Source organism: Aspergillus versicolor (assembly GCF_001890125.1).
Source record: "Aspergillus versicolor CBS 583.65 unplaced genomic scaffold ASPVEscaffold_1, whole genome shotgun sequence".
Lineage (NCBI taxonomy): Eukaryota > Fungi > Ascomycota > Eurotiomycetes > Eurotiales > Aspergillaceae > Aspergillus > Aspergillus versicolor.
In genome coordinates, this window is record NW_024467524.1 from 17,157 (window position 1) to 41,508 (window position 24,352).

At 54.3% G+C, this 24,352-nt stretch overlaps 9 protein-coding genes across 9 annotated transcripts; 5 read left to right on the forward strand and 4 right to left on the reverse strand.

Moving 5' to 3' along the window:
* Positions 1-1,304: 1,304 nt before the first annotated feature.
* On the reverse strand, positions 1,305-2,846 carry ASPVEDRAFT_121166 (uncharacterized protein; the record flags this gene model as incomplete). The annotated part of the gene is made up of 1 exon (XM_040805861.1): positions 1,305-2,846. One exon carries the CDS (start codon positions 2,844-2,846, stop codon positions 1,305-1,307), a length of 1,542 nt encoding a protein of 513 aa, XP_040661517.1.
* A 499-nt stretch (positions 2,847-3,345) lies between these two features.
* On the forward strand, positions 3,346-5,400 carry ASPVEDRAFT_119336 (Zn(II)2Cys6 transcription factor domain-containing protein; the record flags this gene model as incomplete). Its single annotated transcript, XM_040805685.1, has 3 exons — positions 3,346-4,418; positions 4,473-4,705; positions 4,769-5,400. 3 exons carry the CDS (start codon positions 3,346-3,348, stop codon positions 5,398-5,400), a joined length of 1,938 nt encoding a protein of 645 aa, XP_040661518.1.
* Positions 5,401-5,506: 106 nt separating this feature from the next.
* On the reverse strand, positions 5,507-7,732 carry ASPVEDRAFT_121552 (uncharacterized protein; the record flags this gene model as incomplete). Its single annotated transcript, XM_040805897.1, has 1 exon — positions 5,507-7,732. One exon carries the CDS (start codon positions 7,730-7,732, stop codon positions 5,507-5,509), a length of 2,226 nt encoding a protein of 741 aa, XP_040661519.1.
* Positions 7,733-8,797: 1,065 nt separating this feature from the next.
* ASPVEDRAFT_121755 (beta-glucosidase) lies at positions 8,798-11,300 on the forward strand (the record flags this gene model as incomplete). The annotated part of the gene is made up of 2 exons (XM_040805915.1): positions 8,798-8,933; positions 9,037-11,300. The coding sequence occupies 2 exons, from the start codon at positions 8,798-8,800 to the stop codon at positions 11,298-11,300; spliced, it is 2,400 nt and encodes a 799-aa protein (XP_040661520.1).
* Positions 11,301-11,764: 464 nt separating this feature from the next.
* ASPVEDRAFT_57912 (uncharacterized protein) lies at positions 11,765-15,276 on the forward strand (the record flags this gene model as incomplete). The annotated part of the gene is made up of 7 exons (XM_040815393.1): positions 11,765-11,782; positions 11,921-12,152; positions 12,213-13,057; positions 13,124-13,228; positions 13,271-13,528; positions 13,592-13,823; positions 13,883-15,276. 7 exons carry the CDS (start codon positions 11,765-11,767, stop codon positions 15,274-15,276), a joined length of 3,084 nt encoding a protein of 1,027 aa, XP_040661521.1.
* Positions 15,277-15,553: 277 nt separating this feature from the next.
* ASPVEDRAFT_118900 (NAD-dependent epimerase/dehydratase family protein) lies at positions 15,554-16,459 on the forward strand (the record flags this gene model as incomplete). The annotated part of the gene is made up of 1 exon (XM_040805648.1): positions 15,554-16,459. One exon carries the CDS (start codon positions 15,554-15,556, stop codon positions 16,457-16,459), a length of 906 nt encoding a protein of 301 aa, XP_040661522.1.
* A 55-nt stretch (positions 16,460-16,514) lies between these two features.
* ASPVEDRAFT_22800 (uncharacterized protein) lies at positions 16,515-19,328 on the reverse strand (the record flags this gene model as incomplete). Its single annotated transcript, XM_040809499.1, has 1 exon — positions 16,515-19,328. One exon carries the CDS (start codon positions 19,326-19,328, stop codon positions 16,515-16,517), a length of 2,814 nt encoding a protein of 937 aa, XP_040661523.1.
* Positions 19,329-19,692: 364 nt separating this feature from the next.
* On the forward strand, positions 19,693-21,477 carry ASPVEDRAFT_77543 (uncharacterized protein; the record flags this gene model as incomplete). The annotated part of the gene is made up of 4 exons (XM_040816403.1): positions 19,693-19,940; positions 19,994-20,357; positions 20,413-21,029; positions 21,084-21,477. 4 exons carry the CDS (start codon positions 19,693-19,695, stop codon positions 21,475-21,477), a joined length of 1,623 nt encoding a protein of 540 aa, XP_040661524.1.
* Positions 21,478-21,762: 285 nt separating this feature from the next.
* On the reverse strand, positions 21,763-22,348 carry ASPVEDRAFT_871101 (uncharacterized protein; the record flags this gene model as incomplete). Its single annotated transcript, XM_040817977.1, has 2 exons — positions 22,101-22,348; positions 21,763-22,040 (listed from the first exon to the last, which is right to left on the reverse strand). Coding segments are annotated over exons 1-2 (402 nt in total), but the record flags the coding sequence as incomplete, so codon positions are not given.
* Between the last annotated feature and the right edge of the window lie 2,004 nt (positions 22,349-24,352).

Genomic DNA, 24,352 nt, shown 5'->3' on the forward strand with positions numbered 1-24,352 from the left:
TTCAATTAGCCGATGGGTTTCCAAGGCATGTACAATACCTGGTATAGGGGCGTTATATTTACTCTTTGATGCCCTATACCGTCCAATATTATTTTGCTGTTGTTTTTATTTCGATTCTCCCTGTTGATGTTGCGCATAACATCCTCACTTTGTTATATAATTGCTTTCCGTCTCTCAACATAGGAAATCCTAGAGATGACACAAGCTTGGAAAAATCAATATTCCGTATATGAAGCCATTATGAGTCTGCAGTAACACAATACCCCTCAAATATATAGCTTAAGTCGTTATACCTGTGGGTCTGTCGGAACTGCATGTACACTATTCTTCTTCGTATCTTCGGAGGCAAGAACTACATCTTCCGATCCAATCTGTCATCAGTCAGCCCAAATTACGAATACCTCTCGATATCCAATTGATATACAATTCTTCCATATAGCCAATGGTGTGGGGAACCAGCAGCCACATGTGTTCCCAAATAGGTATCCAGAGCCCAAGGGGGCCAAATCCACTACCGAGATCCTAGGTAGGCTGCTGGTAGTCTAAGAGGCAGAGCCTGACATCCTCCTCTGGAAATAAATATAAAATCTGGAAGCCTGTAACCATCTCTGGTCTGGTCAAGCCCCCTCACTAAGCTGACTCCCCCGGTCCCGACGTCCGGTCTGGGGTAAACCGCCGATTGAGTTTAGTCTTTTCTGGGAAAGGAGTTGTGGCGCTGCCAAGTCTTCCTGGTTTAGCCTGGACCTGCAGATAGGCAGGGACGGGCGGATGACACTATTACTGACTTGCGGGGACCTTGCCGAACAGGTGCACGACTACCTCATCCGGCCCGGACGCAAGGCAACTGCTGAACGTTAGATCCGGGTTGAATTGAAGAGGAATAGTACGAAGGATCTGGGAATGATGATGTAATGAGAGGTACCAGGTTGGTGAAACTCAGTCTCCCCGTTATTACACTACGGGCTCTACAAGCTCCCACTGGTGTACGCGTGCACTTTGTCGACAACGATAAAAGTGGTACTAGGAGAGTATGTCACAAAATGAAGGGGCAAAAAAAAAAAAAAGGAAAAGAAAAGGCAGTGAAAGAAAATTGAACTTTGGCGCCAATGTACTTTAGGCTTATGCAAGGTTAGGGTTCCAGTTTGAGTCTGCGAAATATATATTGACAGATCTATCAGCTCAGCTCTAGTGGACATCCCCGGATTAAAAAATTACAGGCGAGCATCCATGACGCCTCTTCTATCTATCTGCCATAATTCGCACGTAAACAAATCAGAAGGGAGGAAATTAATGACACATCGGCTCTATACAAACGAGCTCTGGCAGGAGTAGCTGCTCGCCTTGTTCGGGTCCCCCTTGCCATCATACCGCGCCACAAGTGGATAGCGGCAGATATTGCGAGTCACAGTAGCGTCGCTGGAGTCCTTGTACTCGGCGTGCAATACATCTGGGGCCTTGCCCTTTTCTACCCATGCAACTAAAGCGTCAAGGGTGTTGGTCGGGACAGGCCCATTGCCGCCTCCGCAGTGGTCGACCCCGGGCGCGAGGAAGAGACGATAAAACGCGTTGGTAGTGTCTGGTCCGCCCATGACGCGCTCGACCTGGTCGCGGTAGATAAGCGTGTTCTTTGCTGTGAGAAGGCCGTCCGCCAACCCGTGCCAAGTAAGGAGTTTGCCGCCGTGGTTGCGGAAGGGGCTAAGATCCGGGTTGGATGTGCCGATGAGGCCGCCGTACTCGGCCCAGGCTTGGGAGAGGTAGTTGGGGAAGTCGTCTGTTGTGATTGAGGACAGGTTGAAGGATTTGTTCTTCTCCAGGAATATCGAGAACCAGGCCGCGGAGAGTGGAAAGTCCATGCCGCCGCTGACATCGCCGAGGGACAGTGTGCCGGCCAGATAAGCTGGAGTGGTGCCCCACGTGAGGCCCGGCTCGAGGGGTTTGCCAGTTGGACTCACGGGTCCGTCATAGATGTGCTGGAAGATGTCGGCGGTGTTGTGCGAGATGGGGATATTCTGTCCGTTGCAGTTGGCGGAGTGGCCCACGAGTGTCTGGGGGTGGAACTGGCAGTTGAAGGGATCCGCGACGACGCCATCTTTCACACCGTCGAGTTCGTCGCACGCCGCGATTGTTTCGTTCAACAAGTACTGGAACTCGCAAGCTCTGGGGTAGTGCTGGTAAGTGTCCATGACGATCTGCGGCCACTGTAGACTGGTAACAACGCTCGGCCAGCGCAGAGCTGGAGCGTGTGCGACAATCCCATCAAAGTCTTCTGGGTAGCGCTGGGCCATCATGTAGCCCTGACGGCCGCCGGTCGAACAACCAGTCCAGTAGGAATGATGAGGGGCTTTGCCATAAAAACTGGCCGAGGCTGCCTTGCCCACGATGGCCAGTTCATGCAGGGCGCGTGCAGAAAAGTCGGAAAAGGTGCCGAGATCGATCTCTCCCTCGGGGCTCAGGATATCAGGGGAGACAGTGACCTGGTCTTCTCCCAAGCCACCGCCATCCGTAGTGCCCACCGCGAACCCATGGGCGGCTGCGTTGCCGAGTTCCTCTTCGCTCGCGCCTGCTGCATAGCCGCCACCTCCCAAAGCCTGGAATCGGCCGTTCCAGCTGGTTAGCGGGAGCCAAAGCTGGAAGTTGACCTCGTCATCGAGGCCCGGGTGGGTCAGCGTCACGTTGATGTCGCAGACTCGGAGGTCGCTCGCGGCGACGGGCCCATTGATGCTGTCGCCGACAAAGGAGTTACTGATTCCATGGAGCTCCGCGGCGACAAAGGAGGTGATGACTGCGCCTGGCACCTGGGGAGCGTCGAGCTTGCTGCAGCTGGAGGTGCTCGGAACGCTTCCCATCATGGCGGGTCAGAATGCAGTTGGGTTACAGCAAGACACCAAGTGGCTATGACATCGGCCGGAATTTATCAGCACTGGTAAATGCCCCTTGCAAGGATGCTTGGTTGCTTGGTTGCTTAACCTTTCCCCAGGCTGTGGCGACCGGGCCGGACCCGGTACGGATGATCATATTGGCAGAAGGCTGCGTTGATTAATGATACGAGAACACTTCACTGGATCAAATTCGCAGTGCTTGGCAAATCAGAGACCGGGCCGAACGAGAGCCTGTGACAGAATGGGCGAGCCAGGCTGCTCGGCCAGCACTAGACCGAGGCCTGTCGAGTTTGTGTGTTTCTGTGGGGGGGTGGATGCAGGATTCTTGCCCGCACGCCACCCATCCACCCCCAGCAACACCCCGGGCAGGCAGTTCATCTCCCCGTTGGCCTAATCCTGGCCTCTGGATAGGAGAACATCCGCTGCTGTATCCATTCGAGCAGAGCTCTGATCATGGCCGCCGTCAATGCCGCCCCCAGGCGCTCTGTCCAGGCATGTTCGCGTTGTCGCCAGCAAAAGGTACGTTTGCGAAGAGGATCTGCGACTCCTCGTGAGAATTGACAGCAAGCAGATGAAATGCTCAGGCGGCCCAGCCCCCTGTGAGCGCTGTGCGAGGTTCGGCCGCGATTGCATCTTCGAGCCCCCCAATATGAATCTCGCTACGACCAGCACTTTTGCGCCCCGTGCCGAGAATCACCACCACCAGCAGCCTCCGCTGACTCCCTCCGACGGCTCTTTGACGCTGGAACATCAGGAACACCTTCACCGCAGTCCCTCGAGTGCTCGCAATCGCAGCCTGGACGCGGTCAGCACAGGAGGTTCCGGCGGGGGAACGCGTCCCCAACCGCCAGCTTCGCGACCCACAGGCCTGCTGCCTAATGCGACACCTTATTCCAGTGTGCAGGAGCTGGAAACTAACTGCCACCACTGGGCGGGGGGATATCAAACTCCGTCGGATGGGCACAGTACTGGTGACAAAAGACGGCGATGCACAGGGGGTCGACAGGCAGCCAGCCCCGGCGATCGCGCCGGCCTTTCAGCGTGTCTCATGGAGGCCGGCATCACCCTGGCTGACGCACAAGAGCTTTTCAAGCTGTTTGGCGAGCGACTGTCTCCCTTCATCCCTTCCTTCTATGCGACTGATTTCAACAGCCTCCCCTCCGAGCCGCTTTACGTCCTGGCCGCAATTAATGCCGTTGCGCGCTATCTTCCTGACTCCGACGCCCTGCGTGATCGCATATGTCGCATTCTGCGTCGGCTGGTCTCGGACTTGATTCTTCAGCCGACTGGAGATCAGGCAAGTGCAGCAATGTTGGAGAACATGCAGGGCCTTGTTGTTCTGTATTCGTGCTGCGAAGCGACCGGGCCCAGTCCCGATCATCGGCAGGGGGATTCTGGCTTCGACATGCTCACGCTGAAGGGAATCGCTGAGGCGTACGCTGTAAAGTGCAAGATTGGCGTTGACTGTGCCCTGAACAAAGTATCCAGTGATAAGCTGCCTTTGGTGTGGGTGGTGTGGCTGTACACAATGAGCCATCAGTAGGACCCCCATCCTTGACTTACTGCAGGCTTCCCTCGACTAATGAACTCTAGTTGCGCTGTCATTCACGGCTGTCCTCGGACCCTCTCTGGCTCAATTGAGCTTCTCCGGGTCAAGGTAGCCCTGGAGCAGACGGTCCATCATCCGCGCATTCGCCTGCTGCTGGGCGAGTGCGAGCTTTGTCTGCTGTGGGAAAGAGCTTCTGCTATCCAGGGGAGCAACCCACAAACTGTGTATGAGGCACTGGATCTCTGGAAAGCGGAATGGCAAGAGTTCCTGTCTGGTGGTACGCGGACCTTTTTTTTGGGATTCTCTCCTTAACCCCTTGCTAACCGGTGCGGTTCTCTAGGCGCGGCCCAAGGTCGACACTTGTATTTCCACTACTTCTTCACACGCTTTCACCTCTTGACACACATGGTTGGTGAGACCGGCGAGCTCTATATTGCGGTGGGTGAGAGCCTTGATGCAGCACGGGATTTCCTACACTGGATCGGGAGCCTGTCGCCGATATCCAAGGATCGTCTGCGCTATCTCTGCGACTTTGCCTTTGTGCTCATGGCCTATGTGGGCTTATATGTCCTCCGGGCTCTAAGGAGTGATGTAGTCACTCTGGAGAATCAGAGAGAGTTTCTACGGATGATTCAAGATCTGGCCTCACTCATGAAGTCGTTGGGCCCGAGAGGCGATACTCGGCCGACCGTATACGGGTATGCGCTGGAGGCCATGTGCAAGCAGTATCGAATCACCAGAATGGATGGCCAGCCTACTGGACATGCGGCTAATCTACAAAACGTAGCCGAGGTGGTTGGTCTGTCTCGACCGTCTCAGGTCAACATGGACCTCCCAATGCCAGCAGAAGGTCTCATGGACGAGGACCTTCTCCGCCAGAGCCGATTATCTCCGGGATTTTGGACACTTGATCCGGATCTCTCCGTGTTTGACGGGATAATGGCCGGTATCCCGGTGCCTGAGGAGCCATAATCACACAAGTAAGTCTAAAGGTATCTATATATTGGCAGGTCAGAAGGCGGATGCTCGAGACTAGGCCTATTTTAATACATGCTGCGACACGGTACAGACGGCACTCTCACATGCGTGAGGTGAGCGGATGATACAGCACTTTCACTGCCTCGGGGTCTCCTGAAAACTGGCCAACTTCCAGCACAACTTGCGTCACGTCCCACAGCAGCTGCCCATTCACCCATCGGTGAAAGGGGCTGGAGGCTGCTACAACCTCTATTGATTTTGCCTCGTGGGCGCGCAGCTCAACGGCCTGGAAGCCCGCCAGAACTCGCGTAGGGAAGTCATCTGCTGCCGTGCGGAACTTGGGGCATCCATACACTTGCACGACGCATCGTCCTGCTCGCTCGCCGACATTGCGCACCTGCACCTGCAGCCGAATTCCCTGGGTATGGGCGCCTCCAATCACTGCTCTCTCAACGAGATATTTGGTGTAGGAAAGTCCGAACCCGAGCGGGTATGCGGCTGTCACCCCTCGGCGGTCATGGAGGCGCTGTCCAACCCATTTTGTGTATGTAATTTCGTTCGCATTGGCGTCAAACTCGGGCAGGCCTGCCTCGCTTCGGGGCATACACCACGGCAAATGTCCACTAGGGTTCACCGCGCCTGTCAGGACGTCTGCGAGCGCCCTTCCCCCCTCGCATCCACTATACCAGCTCACCAGGAACGCGGGAACCTTGAACCTCCACTCTTCTGCAATGATTGCACCTGCTGTTATCACTGAAACGATAACTCGGGGATTCACAGTAGCGACGGCATGAATCAACCTCACATCCTCGTCGCGGAGACGCAGCGAGCGTCGGTCACCCCCAGTGGGCCTTGACTGAAGTTCCTCCGGCTCCCCCGGGCTAGCCGTGGCTGCGGATTTCACTGCTGCCTTCCTGGCGGACTGGACACGTCTAGCCCAGTAGGAATCATCAGGCTCCGGTAACAACGCCTGCGCACTGGGATCGGTTTCCCTCGACGGCCGGAGGAACTCGCCTTCGTCCTCTGCATCGTATCCCACCACCAAGACAACCACGTCTGCTTTCGTTGCGGCGCTCACGGCACCTTCCTCATTATCAGAGTCGGAAAGTAGAATCCTGACATGCGGAAGCGCATCTTTTATCCCGTCGTACAGGGATATGACCTCCGGGCACGCTACCAATGACGATGCACGATCCCCCGTCTGGCGCGAGGTGGCTAGGCGGCCAATAACCGCGAGACTGCCTAGTCTCTCCGGCAGTGGCAGTAGTCGTTCGCCGTTGACCTGGGCATTTTTCAGCAGGACCATGGATTTCGATGCGACTTCGCGGGCTAGCTGGCGCGACGCCTTGTTGAATACCACGTCAATGGTGGGCTCTTCTGGGTTGCGAGTCGCATAGTGGAGCAGCTGGATGGTCAGGATTCGGTGCGCGACTTGGTTGATTTCTGTCCAGCTGAGTTCGCCAGAGTCCAGAGCCGGACGCACCGAGGCTTCTCGCCGATTGCGGAATGGGGCTTCGATGTCAAGCCCGGCCTTGACGGACTTGACGCCGTCACGCACTCCGAACACCCAGTCAGATATGACGACTCCCTTAAACCCCCACAAGTTGCGCAAGATGTTGGTCAATAAGTGCTGGTTTTCACTGGCCCACTCTCCGTTGACCGAGTTGTACGCCGACATGATGACCGGCGCACCCTCTTCCACACATCGCTTGAAGTGCGGCAGGTACAACTCGTATAGCGCGGCCTCGTCCACATGCACATTGACGCGGAACCGTGCAGTTTCCATTGAATTCAGCGCGAAGTGCTTCACACAGGCCATGACATTCGGCCTCAGACCGCGCACATGGGCCGCTCCAAACTCGCCAAGGAGCAGTGGATCTTCGCCATATGTTTCCTGGACACGTCCCCACGCCGGATGTCGGGGCAAGTTAATTGAAGCGCTGCCTACCGTGTTGGCCGTGTACACCCGTGCTTCGAGGCCGATGACTTCCGCAACACGTTCCTCCACGCGAGGGTCCCACGTCGCCCCCCGTGCCATCGAGACCGGAAACGCGGTTGCTTTGTTGATGTTGACACCGCGCGGACCATCGCAGTATCGGATGCCGGGGATCCCTAACCTCTTGATTTCGCCATGAACGTATGGATTCGCGAGATAGTATCCAGTGTAGAGCTTGTGCATTCCCTCCCAGAATCCGGGATCGCCATGCAGTAGGCCAAGCCTTTCCTCTTCATTGAGCTCATGGAGCAGCTCTCTTGCCGCAAGGGATGGATCCTGGCCGGATTTCACGGACTCGACCGCCGTCTGGAAGTCGATGTTTTGTGTCATGGCCGTTGCGAGCCTCGCAGCTTGGCAGAGAACAAGTCGCCAGTTGAGAGGGTATCCACCAAATGATGGAAAAAGAACGAAATCGGAGAGAATAGTCTGTCTGGCGTTCGGTTGCCCTTCTATGTCTTAATAGTCACTAGGTCAATCATAGTCTCTCCATCTTATTCCACAGCTCCGATACAGCCGACTGTGTCAAGGAGTATAGCCTCCACTCGACCGGCCGGACCGCTTCGGGTTACGTGCACGTTCGGGCCTCGTCTGGCCATCTGCCCGGTTATTCGACTCTGTCGGGAGGCTGGAAACGAAGATACGGGGGCCTTTCGGGGCCCAGACCCTTTGGGTGCGGCCTACTGTGTGTAAGCTACAGAGGGCGTTGGTGTCGGACTATATCGAATACTACTAGTTGTACTGGATGGCCCATGGGAAATTCAAGGTCAGAACACGGATTGCGTGTGGTACGATAATAGAGTTAACCGAAATTATACGGCTACAATTACTATATTATTATATCTTAACCCTAATATATTGCTAGATTTACATGGCGGTATTTCGATATCTCTATATATATTAATATATATATTTCTGTGTATTGCCCATAGAAGTAATAGCAGAGAATAATGTGGAGTGATAGGCTTTCTCTTGGGCGTCCCTAATTCTAAAACACATATCTTAGCTTCATCCAGCTCATTTCCAGAACGGAGAGTAATTATGACTGCTAGGCATCTTCTGATGTACGAATGCCGTAGATGGCTGGAATTGGGTACGCCTAATTTTCGCACACGACAATATCATATCATGGACCAACTCGGCCCGGATTAGGGCATATATGATGTGGCAGTCCGGCCCGAGCACTGGCATCCCCTTTTCCCCCACAGTTCACGCGCAGCCACGTGCTGTCAAGGTTGTTCGTTCCCTTTTCCGGCAATATGTTCGGGTATATATAGCAAAGGATGTCGCTCCCTGCTATTGCTGGGTTTCGAAGCCAGTGACGATCTTGTTTCATTGCCATCGTCGATCGACACCCGCATCCCGGTTCGCCCAAGGATTGCGTAATATATGTTGATAATGCGGCTCAAGCTGTTGTTTGTGGTAACTGCGCAGCTGGCTCTAGTAAGCAGCCGAGGCCAGAACGATTCAGTTGATGTTGCAGCATTGGAGAGCTTTTGGTCGTATGGCAGGTCTGAGCCCGTCTACCCCAGCCGTAAGTAAACAAACAAACACCTAGACGGGGCATTGGCCTCATTTCGAATGAATGAGACTTTTTGGTGTTTCCCTCAGGCTAACTGTTTTACTTCCACCATTAGCTGAGATAGCAGGATGGGAAGACTGGGCAACTGCGTACAGAAAAGCCAAATCCCTTGTCGGACAGATGACCAACGACGAGAAGAGCAACCTGACATATGGCTACAAATCGAACTCCACGGGATGCTCCGGTATATCCGGCGGCGCGCCTCGGGTCGGATTCCCGGGCATCTGTTTGCACGATGCGGAAAATGGGGTCAGGGGTACGGACATGGTCAATGCATATCCCGCCGGCATCCATGCTGGGGCGTCTTGGAATCGAGACCTTACACATGCGCGGTCTTACTATATCGGCACAGAGTTTAAGAGGAAGGGAGTCAATGTCGCGCTCGGACCGGTTGCCGGTCCGATTGGAAGAATTGCAAGAGGTGGGCGCAATTGGGAGGGATTCAGTACTGATCCATACCTCGCCGGTGTGCTGACGGGCGACTCCGTGCGTGGGCTGCAGAAGTCGGTGATTGCGTGCGTCAAGCACCTGATCGGGAACGAGCAGGAGACAAATCGCATGCCTCCGATGCTTTTCCCAGGCACTGCCAATAACTCCGTTTCTTCGAATATCGACGATAAGGCGATGCACGAACTGTATCTGTGGCCCTTTCAGGATGCCGTAAAGGCCGGGGCTGGCTCGGCAATGTGCAGCTACCAGCGCATCAACAATAGCTACGGATGCCAGAATAGCAAGGTTATGAATGGGCTGCTTAAGGGAGAGCTTGGCTTCCAAGGGTTTGTGGTCTCTGATTGGGAGGGTCAGTATACTGGGCTTGCGAGTGCAGCGGCAGGTCTTGATATGGCAATGCCGACTTCACCATACTGGGCAAACGGAACGCTGTCGCTTAGTATAAACAATGGCTCGCTCTCGCAGGCAAGGCTTGATGACATGGCCACCAGGATTGTGGCTGCGTGGTACAAGTACTCGCCTCTGAAGAGCCCTGGACATGGAATACCCGCGAGTCCTCTCCTCCCGCATACCCTGACTGATGCGCGTGATCCTGAATCCAAGGAGACACGGCTACAGAGTGCAGTCGAAGGCCATGTTCTGGTAAAGAACATCAAGAATGCACTTCCATTGCACAAACCCAAGTTCCTGTCGCTTTTTGGCTACGATGCAGTGGCCGCGACGCGGTTTAGCGGACGGTGGATGGGCCTCGACAACACCCTTATCTACCCGGACGGTACCGCTGCTGATTATCTTCGATTGGCTCATATCATTACGTCCAGCGCAGACCCCAACGACAATGGGCCCGGCGTGGCGCTCAATGGAACCCTTATTTCGGGCGGAGGCTCCGGCTCCACCACACCAGCATATATCGACGCCCCATTCGACGCGTTCCAGCGCCAGGCCTACGAGGATGGGACGTTCCTGTCGTGGGACTTTGTTTCGCAGCACCCGCAGGTGAATCAAGCAAGTGAAGCCTGTATTGTATTCATTAATGAACAGTCCTCCGAGGGTTGGGACCGCCCATATCTAGCCGACCCATACTCAGACGAGCTGGTGGAGAGCGTCGCAGGCCAATGCAATAATACCATAGTTATTATCCATAACGCAGGCATCCGTCTGGTTGACCGCTGGATTGATAATTCTAACATCACCGCCGTCCTCTATGCGCATGTGCCGGGCCAGGATTCCGGTCGTGCACTTATCGAAGTAATGTACGGGAAGCAGTCGCCGTCCGGCCGCCTGCCCTATACAGTTGCCCGGAAGGCCTCTGACTACAGAGATCTTCTCGGCCCCGAGGTGCCTAGAGGTGATTTGAATGCCTACTACCCACAGTCTAACTTCTCCGAGGGCGTGTATATTGACTATAAGGCCTTTGAGGCGCCGGGAATTACGCCACGGTATAGCTTTGGATTTGGACTAACCTACACGTCCTTTGCATATTCCCAGCTATCAGTTCGCCTCAGGCGCGAAGTCAACATGGCGGAACTGCCACCCGGTAAGGTAATCAAAGAGGGGGGGCTACCTTCTCTATGGGATGTTGTCGCGGAGGTGAGCTGTACTGTCACGAACGTGGGGGAGGTTAAAGCCGCCGAGGTAGCGCAGCTGTATGTTGGTCTGCCTGGAGGGCCAAAGAAGGTCCTGCGCGGCTTTGAGAAACAGGGTCTCCGGCCTGGCCAGGGGAAAAGGTTCAGCTTCGAACTCACCCGACGCGATCTGAGCACATGGGATGTCGCGAGGCAGAGTTGGGTTTTGCAGCGTGGCAGATACCCGATCTACATCGGCAAGAGTGTCTTGGATATTCAGCTGACAGGTACTCTGCGAGTATGATATGGCCATGGTTAGCTTGGTCGTAGCACAAGTCATAGATCTCGTCACCACTTATTCTCCTGAATATGTAATTATGTTGGCCATCGCACTATAACTTTTTCTCCTATGTCAATCTGTTCAAGTCTACCGCCTATGATCACGGTGATTACGGGGCCGAATCGAGCGAGGTGCGCCATGTAGATTTGCTAAATTAGATATCCAACGTCTACGGTGGCCCTAACGAGGTACTATCATGTGAATGATCACAAGGGCCCGAAGATACTTGTCTTCCCTCCTGCTCATCTCGTTCGGCTCACCCTCATGCACTCCCGGTACAGTACTGCTTCCCGATCGGGCCGGAGCCGGCTGTGGATGAAGATCACCTGCGTGCCATTGGCCGCTGCTATATGAATTGATGCAGAGAGGCCCCTGACTCAGAGGCAGGTTTCTGTTGTGCGCCTCCAAGTTGGAATTGGCAATTTCCAATGGCTATGTTTGGTTGGGTGCGGGATCCCCAAGTCTGAATACCGCTTGAACTCACGAAGGATGCTGAACAGATGTACTTCTAGCTCTCCTATCTGGTCTGCCTCACCATCCTAGGCAGTCGTGGCGCGTGCCTCGAGAACGCGACCTCCTTCAAGTCACTAGACTGGTCGGAATTCAAAGACCCCCCTGTAAACGTACGGCCTCGGTTCCGCTATTGGCTTCCTGACGCGTCGGTGGAAGTCGGCCCTGCAGTGCAAGATGTCGCACGCGCAAAGCAGGTTGGCGCTGGCGGACTGGAGGTACTCGGCTTCTACGGATACGAAACGACTCCAGGGTATTATGTTCCTGTTGACTGGTCAACCTACAGCTGGGGTGGCGAGGCATGGCGTAAGTATCCCAACACAGAAACGAGGCATTGAAAAACACATCCTAAAGGAGCAACGGTAGAAACAATTTTCAAGGCACTTCTGCAGGCACACCGCGAAAACAGCCTGATTATGGACTTTGCCATTGGGGCTTCTATGGGGCAGGGTGTTCCGGCTGAGTTGGACAATGAAGGTCTGGCATGGGATCTTACTTCGTTCAACTTTACCGTCCCGCTCGGCGGTTCGTTTGACGAGAAGATACCCGGCTGGGGTCCAGGCATTGAGCCGGCAGCTGGAAAGTTACTGGCTGTCATTGCGGGCACGGCTGTTTCGTCTGTCAATACAAGCAGCCCTGAGCCGGGTCTGCCTCATGGGGCTCCAGCGCCACGGATACAGGTAACGCTGGCGGCCGACAGTCTTGTTGATATCACGTCGAAAGTCTCCTCCGACGGTCATTTATCCATCAACTTCCCCGAGAGTGATGGTATTGAGCACGTGGTATTTGTGGTCTACGAGCACCTGTTCCATCATGGGGTCTACCAACCTCCCTCACTCTTGGGAGGCCCCCAGGGCAAGCCGACTAGCTTCTTGAATAACGGCTCGTGGGTGGTAGACCATTTCTCTGAAAAGGGAGCGCGTGTGACTACCGACTTCTGGGACAAGTACTTGCTCGGCAATGGGACGCGCGAGCTGATCGCAGAGGTTGGAAACTATGCGTGGGAGGACAGTGCGGAGATTCCCAATAAGGTCTTCTGGACGCCCTCTTTGCCAGAGGTCTTTCGACGGCGGACAGGCGATGAGATCTCCAAATGGCTTCCCATACTCTTCCACCAGAATGGGTACGGCTCCAGACTGGCGCCATCTGTCTGGTGGATTACGGACGAGCAGGACGCGGGAAATGCGCATATCGCTGATTATCGAGCCACGGTCTGACACCCGTTTCCTTCTTCTGCGTGCGATTGAGTCTAGGCTTGCTGATTGGGACATATATAGCTCGGGGAATTGCAGGGAAAGTATCTCAAAGCACTGGGCGAGTGGTCGAAATCGCTCGGCGTCGAGTTCTCGAACCAAGTAGGCTACAACATGCCTGTTGACATGGTTGGTTCCACCTGCCAGTACAACCTTACTTGAGCTAATCAGGAAGTGAAGCAACGCAACATTCATTTAGTGGATGCGCCCGAGTGCGAGAGTCTAGGCTTCAACAACGACATCGACGCATACCGCCAATACGCCGGTCCTGCAAATCTCGCGGGCAAGCGTGTCATCTCCTCTGAATTGGGCGCGGACTCCAGCTACGCCTATCAACAAAATTTCACGAGACTATTGTGGGAAGTCAATCGATCGATTGTTGGTTCGGTCAACCAGTTCGTGTTGCACGGCTTTCCGTATTCAGGCCAGGTAACTTGCGCTTTCCAGGAAGCCATGGCGTGGAAATCGTTTGCTTACTCTTGACTCTGATAGTATCCTAACACCACCTGGCCGGGCATCAATACGTTTGTGTATTTTTTCTCCGAAATGCATGGCCCGCATCAACCTGGGTGGGACTACTATCGACCTGCTCTGGACTATATTGCAAGACTGTCCGCAATATCTCAGACAGGTTCTGCCAAAAAGGACATTGCATTCTATTCGAAGTATACAACGTACCCGTCAGTGCCTCGGGACTACGCTCCTGAGGATCTGAATCAGGCCGGTTAGTTATCATTATCTGCGGTAATAGCCATTTCTCACACTATCGTGGTCGATATTTAGGGTATACCTACGAGTACCTGAGCCCCGACAACTTCGATCTTCCATCCGCACACGCCTCTGGCGGTGTTCTTGCTCCTGAACAGCAGGGCTTCAGAGCCATGGTAGTCCGTTCTAATGACAGCATGACTGCTGAGGGAGTTGACCATCTCGCTCAATTCGCCCGCGCAGGGCTGCCGCTGATATTCTTCGGCGGCCCACCGTCCGGATGCCTGGGGTTCAATATAAGCTGCAACGCACACGTTACCAAGACCATCGACAGCATTTCCCGCCTCAGTAATGTCCACGTCGTACACAATGGAGGACTGGCAGACACACTGCTGAAATTGCATATCTATCCACGAGCCCGTCTAACCACGCACAGCCCGTGGTTCACTCAATGGCGACACGACCCGCAGACTGGCGTCGATTACGTATTCTTATTCAACAACCTGGAGCGCTCGTCCTCAAAGCCCGTGCTCAGTAGCGGTTTCGTCGACTTCGAGACAAGAGGAACCCCCTACCGACTCGATCCGTGGACAGGCCAATACGCCCGTATCCCCACGTACACGCGCACGAAGCGCACAACCCGCATATTCTTCGAGCTTGCCGAGGGCCAAAGTGTCCTCCTGGCCTTTACCCCAGAGCCGACGCGCAATGATCAACTCACGTTCACCGAAGGGCCCATCCTCGATATCACCTTGCCGGCTCCTCTGTCGAGCAACAAGCCCAATGCGACAACGGTCAAAATAAGAAATGGCGTGCCTGGTCGTCCGTCGCGTGCCTCGGTTACAGAGACAAATGGAAAACGTCACTCGTTAGAAGTTCTCGTCGAGCCTTCTCGTCGCTTACAGGACTGGACACTCACCGTTGAACACTGGGACCCTCCCCAGGACCACTTTGATACCTACGGGACCGTGAAATGGAATTCCACATATAGAGGATTGAAGGACCTAAGGGCCTGGACGAGTATATCCGACGAGCTCCGCAACGCCAGTGGCCGCGGGTTTTACAGTACCACGTTTCAATGGGGCTCCGGCGAAGATGGAGATGATAGAACTACACAGAGCAGCGGGGCGTACCTCGAACTCCCTCCGATTTCACACACGGTGCAGATATTTCTCAACTCACGTCTTCTTCCCGCGGTGGACATATACCGCCCAATCGTGGATATAACGGCATACCTCGTACACGGCAGGAATAAGCTGGAGGTTATCGTTGCAACGCCGCTTGGAAATGCGCTTCGACCTGTCTGGAAGCGGCTGGTGACTGGCGGGCACTTTCTTGCCGAGGGGACGGAGAACATCGCCCCTGTGCCGGTTGAGGCTGAGTACGGGCTACTGGGAGAGGTGGTAGTGGTACCTTTTGTGCAGTGCCATTTGAGGGGTTCTGGGGGTGCGAGGCGATGTGAGGAGTAGATTAAGTTCCTGTATCTCTGTATCTAGGGAATGTGCTGCACGGGGAGGGAGCATTTAAAGAATAGTACATGTTCAATCAGGATACATCATGTGTATAGAAGAGTAGGTTCTAGGCCAGGTCCGTCCGGTCCGGATAACGCGAAGGGCTGCCGGTGTGACATGGTGCTCCGCCGGGTGACGATAATAATATATATACTCGCCCGGGTACGAAGTTTGCTTGAAGTCTCTAACTAATGACGCTTTAAACCACGAAGAATCTAGCATCTATACAACCCCTATGCCAAAACGCATAATCATAACCGGCGGGTCCGGCCAAGTCGGCCGCCATATAATCACTCAACTCCTCGGCAAAGGCCACAGCATCCTAAACCTGGATCTCACGGCAGGCCCACCGACAGTGCACACCATCAAAACCGATCTGACAAACGGTGGCGACGTCTACAACGCTCTTAACTCACACTTTGCCTTGTCTGAACCCTTTCCTGCACAACCGTCCTGCGTCCCGGACGTCCTTATCCATCTCGCCGGCCACGCGCGCAACATGCTCGTTCCTGACAACAGGACGTTCCGGGACAATGTCACTGCGGCGTATAATGTGCTGGACGCGGCGTGCAAGCTGGGCATCAGGAAGATCATCGTCGCGAGCTCGATATGCGCGTATGGGGTGACGTATGCGTATGGCGATGTGGATTTCGCTTCTTTCCCTGTTACCGAGGAGCAGACGGTGCCCGCGCCCATGGATCCATATGCGCTGTCGAAACGATGTACGGAGGTTCTTGCGGAGGGGTTCGCAAAGCGGTTTGCCGGTTTTGATGTGTATGTTTTGCGGATTGGGAGGGTAGTCCTCCCCGGTGACTACAATGCAGCTTTTGAGTCGTACGTGAAGGAGCCAGTTAGGTGGAAGGGGCATGGGTGGTCGTATGTGGATGTAAGGGATCTGGGGGCCATGTGTGAGCGCGGCGTTGAAGTGAATGGACTGGGTTTCCAGATCTTCAACGCGGTCAATGATGAAATTACGTGTGACAGGAAGGCTGGGGAGCTTGTTGCGGAGGTTTGTCCTGCGGTTCCGGTGACGAGGGAGCTGGAGGATCGCGAGGCCCCGATTTCAAATGCGAAGATCAAGCTCTTGTTGGGGTTCAGGGAGGAGCATTGTTGGAGGGATTACTATGTACCACAGGAATAGGAACAGCACACTTTATATCATTCAAAGGCGGGAAACTGTCGACTCTGACACTCGTTCAAGGGTCGCCGCGCCCCGCCAGCAACTCCGCGTTGGTAAAATGCCCTACACCAGTTGAATCTGACCAGATAGCTTCATCATCGTCCCGCTCAAGCGGAGCGAGAAGTGGCCGTGGCGGCCAGTCTTCCTTCGCGGTATATGGGCGGCGAAACTCATGCACCCCTGACCCAATCCATGTCCCCGGTTCATCCTCCTCTACTATGTCCGTATGTTGTTCGTCAGGAGTTGTGACGAATGCCCTTGTATTCAGCGGAATCTGCACAACCATGCGGAATTCCCCCTTGTCTGTCTCCCACCGACAGCGGACCTCACCATGGGGCCCATCGAAACGCGTCTCAGCCCACTGCAGCTCCTCTCCAACCACGGGCCGAATCCTGACGGTCTTCCACCCTGGCTCCAACGGCGCAATACCACCAACACTGGTATGAAGCCAGTTGGCAATCGACCCCAAAGCGTAGTGGTTGAAGCTGGTCATCTCACCGGGGTTAACTGAGCCGTCAGGCTGGATGCTATCCCAGCGCTCCCAAACCGTTGTTGCACCCTGCGTCAGTGGATATAACCAGGAGGGGCATCTCTTGTGTAGTAGCATTCGGTATGCCAGAGAGGGTTGACGTGTAAGGGTCAGGGCTTCTGTAATGAACTTGGTCCCGACGAATCCTGATGTGACTGCGAACTTGCCCCGTCGAACGAGGCGAGAGAGGCTAGCTGCCGCAGTGCGCCTCTGATCTATATTTCGGTACAGCGAGAAGCAAATTGCGAGGGAAATAGCACACTGGGTGTTGGACATGATGTTCCCCTGGGGGGAAATGTACTTTGCGGCGAAGACCTCCCTGAGGCGTTCCGCGTCGGCCGTGTAGCGCTTTGCGTCTTGTATATGTCCAATAGTCTTGCATATCGCCCCGAGTGTGGATGTTATATGCACGAGGTATGCATCTGCTACCAACACCCCGTCCGTCCGGGAGTCCTTAGGATGATCCGGTGGAGCTGTTGGATCTAACCAATCGCCCAGTTGAAATCTTTCTGGATCCCAGAGCCCGTCAGCACCCCGTGGTATGCCGCGATCCAGCCACGTTGTCATGCTTTTGTGCTGGCGCCGGAGAATGCTCGGGTCGGCTGAGTACTGATGCAATACGTCTGGTACTATTACCACAGCATCACCCCAGACAGCCTGTGGCAGGCTCCTACCGGCCTTCTGAATCACATCAGGCACAACTAGAGGCGGAACTCCACCGCGGTGGGTCTCAAGCTGCTCAGCCGATAGATCCTGCAGCCACTCGGCGAGCATGCCTGTAGTGTTGAAGAGATACGCGGCAGTGTTTGAGAACACTTGCAGATCGCCAGTCCACCCGAGTCGCTCGTCACGCTGTGGGCAGTCAGTCGGAACTGAAACAAAGTTGCCACGCATACCCCAGACGATGTTGTTGTGGAGACGGTTAATGTGGCTGTTCGAGCACGCAAACCATCCTCGACGCGGCATATCGGTGTGCATAACAAGGGCAACAAAGTTATCGGGCGAAGGTTGTCCGCCGGCCCAACCATCAACCTGGACGTACCGAAAGCCATGGAATGTGAATGCCGGTGTCCAGTTAGAGAGCTCTTTTCCAGACCCTAGGATAACGTCGGTGCATTTCGCCGTGCGGAGGGGGCGCGTACACAGCTCGCCATCCTCTAGGACCTCTGCATGGGTGAGAGAGAGCTGCCAGTCCTGGGGGATTGTGGCTGACCGGATACGGACCTTTCCCACCAGATTCTGACCAAAGTCCAGAATCACCTTTCCGCTGGGGCTGACCACAAGTTCCGAAACTGGGATTTCTTGGACCACTCGAACCGGGGGTGCGTCTGGGGCGACCAACCTCCCCTGTGGCCAGCCCACCACGCGCGCGGCGACTGCTGGTGAGTCCCTCTGGTCGTGGCCAGCAATCGTCCATGAAGCATCATCGCGCCTCATATCATACACCTCGCCGTCGTAAATCTCACTGGACTGGATTGCGCTCTGCAGGCACTCCCACGTGTCGTCTGACGGCAGCATCCAGCAGATCCCAGTCGTCTCTGTCGTAACCTCAAGCTGGGCAAGAACAGCGAGGTCTGCACTGCCATAGCAGCACCGCTTCCCGCCATTGAACCCTAATCGGCCTGCGTACCATCCTGGCCCGACTTCCACGGCCAGCACATTCTCCCCGTCATCGTGCAGAAGATCCGTAACGTCAAATGTCTGAAAGTTCAGTCGATGGTCATAAGCAGTCCACCCAGGCGCCAAGCAGTAGTCGCCAATACGGGTTCCATTCAGAAAGGCGTGATACACCCCCAGGGAAGTAATGTACAGCCGCGCCCCAGTCTTAGGGACACAGTTGATCGGTAGCTGGAACCGCTTGCGGAACCGAATTGGGGCCAGCGGCGCGGCAGCATCGATGGGGCGAGCCGATGTTATAAACGCTGCGTGCCAGTCCTCCTGTCTCAACAGGCTGGCCTCGACAGTTGCCCATTCCGACCACTCACTGACACTTTGCTCGTCTGCGGCGTTCTCCTTGCCATGGCAGCGTACTCGGACGCGGGCTGCTTCGCGCGACTCGAGGGGCTTCCAGGGCCACGGAACCAGCACGGATTGGTCGCTGTCGACATAATACCTCTGCTCCAGTTGCTGTCTTCCTCGAGCTACCTGGAGTTCATAGGCCGTCTGGGTCCAGTCCCTGGGGTGTCTGGTGCCAGGGGTAGTGAGCTTCCATGACAGACGCGGTGATGGGTGGCCGATCCCGAAGCCGGTCGCATGGTGCTCGAACTGCAGTGCAGTCGGTGAGACGAGGGTACTACTCATGGCGTGCGCTTGAGGGCGACAAATCGTTTGCATTGCTCATCAACTGTTCTCTGCTTTATCTGAGGCCGTGACTGGAACCCCGAGCATCCTGCCGGTCCGTCCCGGATCCGGACGGGCATCAGCGCTCGTCCGGCCCGGACCTGCTGTCATGTACGGTTGTATCGTCATGCCAGCTAGTTAATCAAGTGGGTGCTTAACCCATGATAAGGTCAGCGTGGAATCCCAGATTCCCCATCATCTTGGCATGGCCAATATCGCACTCTAGCGCCGCCCCGTCTCACCGTGTAAGACCAATTCATACTTATCGCCAGCCTTGGACCCAGACAGAAATTCCGGACAGGCACGGTTGATTATCTCTGTGACGATGTCGCACACCCAAAAGAAAGATGACCTGGGAAGCGCGGAGAACGTAGAGGACGCGCAGGCCTCACCTGCCGCACACGAGCACGAGCACGAGCACCCGGAGTGCAGTCTGGACGACCTCAGTGTATGGAAGTGCGTGAAGCAGAACCCCAAGGCAATTTTCTACTCGTTCCTCATGTCGATCGGCCCGACGGCGTTTGGATTTGACAACCTCGTTGTCGGTCTGGTGGCCTCGATGCCCGGTTTCCAGTGAGTCGTCTGCCTCCCATCGCGGCCCTGTTGTACTTGCTAACTGTGAATAGGATGGTCTTTGGAGAGATGATCGACGGCAAGCTCTTTGTGCCCTCGCTTTGGCTCGCCCTCTGGAACGCCATGACCGCCGTTGGTATCATGGTGGGTGCAGTGACCAACGGGTACGTCCAGGACCGCTTCGGGCGCCGCTGGTCGTTCTCTCTGGGTGGTGTCATTGCGACGGTTGGAATTGCCATCTGCTACATCAGCGACCGGAGGGACCTTCTGGGCGGCCGGCGCAACATGTTTCTCGGGGGTAAGATAGTGCTTGGTGCCGGGCTGGGCATCTTCCAATCCACCAGCCAAACGTACATTTCCGAGATTGCTCCGGTGAGGATTCGCGGTCCGCTGCTCTCCAGCTATACATTCATGAGCGTACGTTTGCCGGTTTCATCGTCGACAAAATGCAGCTGCTAACCACGCATTACAGGTCGTTGGCCAGCTGGTCGGCACGTCAATCGTATACTCGCGTGTGACAATGCTCGAACCAGCCTCCTACCAAATCCCCCTCGCTGCCCAATGGGCCTTCTCTGGGGCAATCATCCTCATCGGCCTCATCATCCCCGAAAGCCCGGTCTACTATCTCAAGAAAAACAACATCGAGAAGGCTGCACGGTGCTACCGCCGCCTGTACTTCGGCTCTGACCACTCCGTCGCACTCACAAAGGCGAAGGAAACCCTCGAATATGAACAGGCCAACGAGCTACACGGAAAACAGTCTTCCTTGCTGCTAGAGTGCTTCCGCGGAGTCAACTGGCGCCGCACTCGCATTGCCGTCCTTGCCGTCTCCCTGCAGCAGTGCCTGGGCATGAGCTATATCGGCCACTGCTCGTACATTCTGCAGCAGGCTGGGATGGCCGCTAACAAGTCGCTCATGCTGATGCAGGTTGCGATCGGTGTCGGCCTGCCAGCGAATGTCATATCTTGGTTCCTGATGGCTACCTTGGGCAGAAGAACCATTATCCTTTGGAGTACACTTGCGGTTGGACTCTTGTGGCTGGCGTCCGGTATTGCCGGGTGCTTCCCTTCCAGCAATACGGCACTTTTGTTAGTGATCTACAACTACGTCACATATCCTTCCTACTAACGATGTAATCGCAGGTTCGTCGGCATCGCCATGATAATCATCATGTTCACCTTCGGTCTAGGAGTCGGCGGTGCATATCCCGTCGTCGCCGCCGAAGTGTCCGCAGCGCAGCTTCGCGCCCATACGCAGGGGATTGCCTACATGGCTGGCGGCTTCTCAACATGGCTCTTCTCATTCGTCGTGCCTTACATGTTTAATACTGACGAGGGGAATCTGGGTGCGCGCACGGGCTTCGTCTTCGCGGCGCTGTGTGTGCTTGGCGCTGTCGTGGTGTTTATGGAGTTCCCCGAGACCAAGGGCAGGAGTTATCGCGAGCTGGATGAAATGTTTGATTGCAAGGTCCCTGCGAGGAAGTTTGGCGATTATGTATTTACGGAGGAAGGGGTGGGTGCAAAGGGGGAGGTATAGCGGCTAGGATGTAGGCAAGCTAGACAGCATCGTCGCCAAAAGCTGTGCCATTCTATCACAGCCCGAAAAATACCCCACGTTCCTAGCTGCCTGCTCGTATCCTCCTGATATATTCCAGGTAGGTAGGATAGATCTTATCTAAAATACCTAGGACTGAATTAACTTGATACTATCTTTAGATATAGCCTGGCTATATAGACCTGGTAGGTTATCCCCTTTACTAGAACTAGATATAAAATAATATAGGGTAAACCCGAGCGTATTCATATTGATTGGACTATAAAGCTCACAGTAGAAGACCAAGGCATGCCACCATGCACGATTGGCACCACAAGGGGGATATAACGGAAGCAAATCCAAGCTAAATGAGAGTAATATAAACATGTAACTTAAAGAGTGACTCTCCCGTCCCTGGAGGGATAAACAATCCACCAGCCTAGCATTCAAACTCAATCTTGCACTGAGCACCCGTAGAAATTCCAATACCGTAGAAATCACTATCAAGATCGCTAGGTGGCAGGCCATCGATATGGCCCATGCCATTGTAAGAGCCGTGGCATTCCCTGGAGAGACAAATCAGTATTTATACATGGCAGTCAAACAAAGGCGTTATTAGGGCATACTTGAAGGTATTGACATTGCAGGTACTAGCCCACCCAAATGTATCGACGAGCCCGTCACCCTCGATGTGCGCGAGGTCGGTGCAGGCACCCTCATCACCCTCGAGTTGGCCAATTTGATCGCCATCGCCGTTTAACAGGACGACTCCGCTCGATCCACCCTGGGGGCCTGCGCCAACCACGGAGCTGGTAGTCAGCCAGCCGACAGCAGAGCAGGTGGCTGCAAGGGTATTTGGGAGGCATGAAGCCATGAAAAGTGCTGGGACAATAGACTTGAACATATTGCGTAGGAAAGATAGATTTCAAGATTTAGGAAATTCAAGATGTAATAGAAGATCAATGCTTGATCGTGCTGGTGATGAAGAGCCTGGATAACTGCGAGAGCCGTGGTCTTTATATACCTGGATCTCGCATTGTATTTCTACAGAAATAAAGATTCCATACTTCGTATATTCTACATGTATCTGTCTATGAAGCTGGCCAAGCCTTCTTGGCCTGTATAATAACCCCTTTAAGAATGATCCTCGAGTCGTATCCGGTAAACCAGGATGCCCAGGCCTGTACGGGGCGGAATGGCGCTTCTCAAAGCTATCAGGGAAAGCCTGTGAAACTGGGGGCCGGGGCCAAGCACCCGCCCACAGCGAGTTGTTTTGGCATGTAGTGGGGGCCTGTTGTGATCAGCGGGGGCCATGCCTGCAGGCGGTGGTTGCGGAACGAGAGGCTGTGGGGATGATTGCACTCCAGCTCCGCCGTAGACGCGTAACCAGAGTACATCTTTCTTCGAAGTCAGGCTCTCCGTGTGGTTTGTAATGACCCCACAGATGATCCCAAGCAGAAGAGACCCTCAGGGCAGGAATCCTCGTCCAATAACATTTACATCGTATGTTAGCAGAGTCTGACACTGCGTAGTGGAGATTGGGGGCCAAGGTCGGTAAGGCTGACAGAGCTTCCGGCTCTATGTATTAGATATGCAGACCGTAGAGCCACCAATATCAGTCGAACACAGCTTGAGCCGACGGGAGAAGCTGGTCAACCAAAAGGGTTCCAACGAATTCCCATCCCTCCAGGTACCCCTGTCCGAACACAGTAATATATGGACAAGGAGTAACCATCCGAGTTAAGCGCACTGTTTTACACTACCCTGCAGGACTAGGTGAGGTCATAGTATATACAGGATTCGTACCAGACATGCATCTGGGTTGGGGCGGGTTGAGCCTTATCCCCCTAAACCGATCAGGTTAGGATCTTTCTAAACCCACCCCGAAATAGGCCCCGAAACACGCACTAAACCCAATATAATAGTGATATTTCCGAAATAGGATAGGGCTAATGATAATAGGCCTAATCCTAGTGCCTCGGCCTGAAGGGATCCGACGTCCGATCCCGTTCTCTGTCCGCTGATGCTGGTGACCTTGCTTTTGGCCTTCAGAGCCGGGGTATCCACCTGGACAGTGTTACCTTGGTGACATTCTATTTACTAGTATGTTCTTACACAGAGGGCTCCGTCACCTTGTAGTAGTGGTATGCGCCGCTATATGCGGGCGCCGGGCAAGTGTGCCTGAGGCAACTGCAGCCGCCACTTGACGTAGAGATGGTCCTCCGATTGTCCTCCTGGCGAGGACCAGCGATTAGTTCTGTGGAATAAGGCGCCCACCTTTCTGTTAAATTATTACCACCCACTGGTCTAGAATAGTTATTAACCTCCCAGGTTAACTATAGCTAGATTTAAACCTTGACTATCTATCTATAGAGTCTAGTTATACTATAAGAATATATATCTAGATAAGTATATTCCTAACTAGGCTAAAAGATTACTATAACCAGACTCTATAGTCCGGCCTGCCCAGATTACATCTATATAGTCTATATAGGTCGCGACATATAATTAGTTATAGGTGGTAGTAGTAATCTTCTATTAAAATTAGTTTCTGTAAGGCCCCCGCGGGTGCCTGGATTCTAGCTATGTCAACGTACTAAAAGAATCTGGTTCAACCAATCAGGTTTCTCCATTGGAAACAGAATGAATTGCTTAAGGATCTATAGAACTGGAGTATCTAGAGGTCTTATATAGAACCCCCCTCAAGGGTCGTCTCCGACAGTGGACAGGTGGCGGTCCTGACGCTTGACCACGCCAGGTCAGGCAGTTAGACTATTATACAGTTTCCTTTGGTAGATCCTTCCTAGTTAGGAATATGGGAGGCCTTTGTTGCCTCTGCAGGATTGTGATATATCCATAGAAAGGAAAAAGCGGGAGC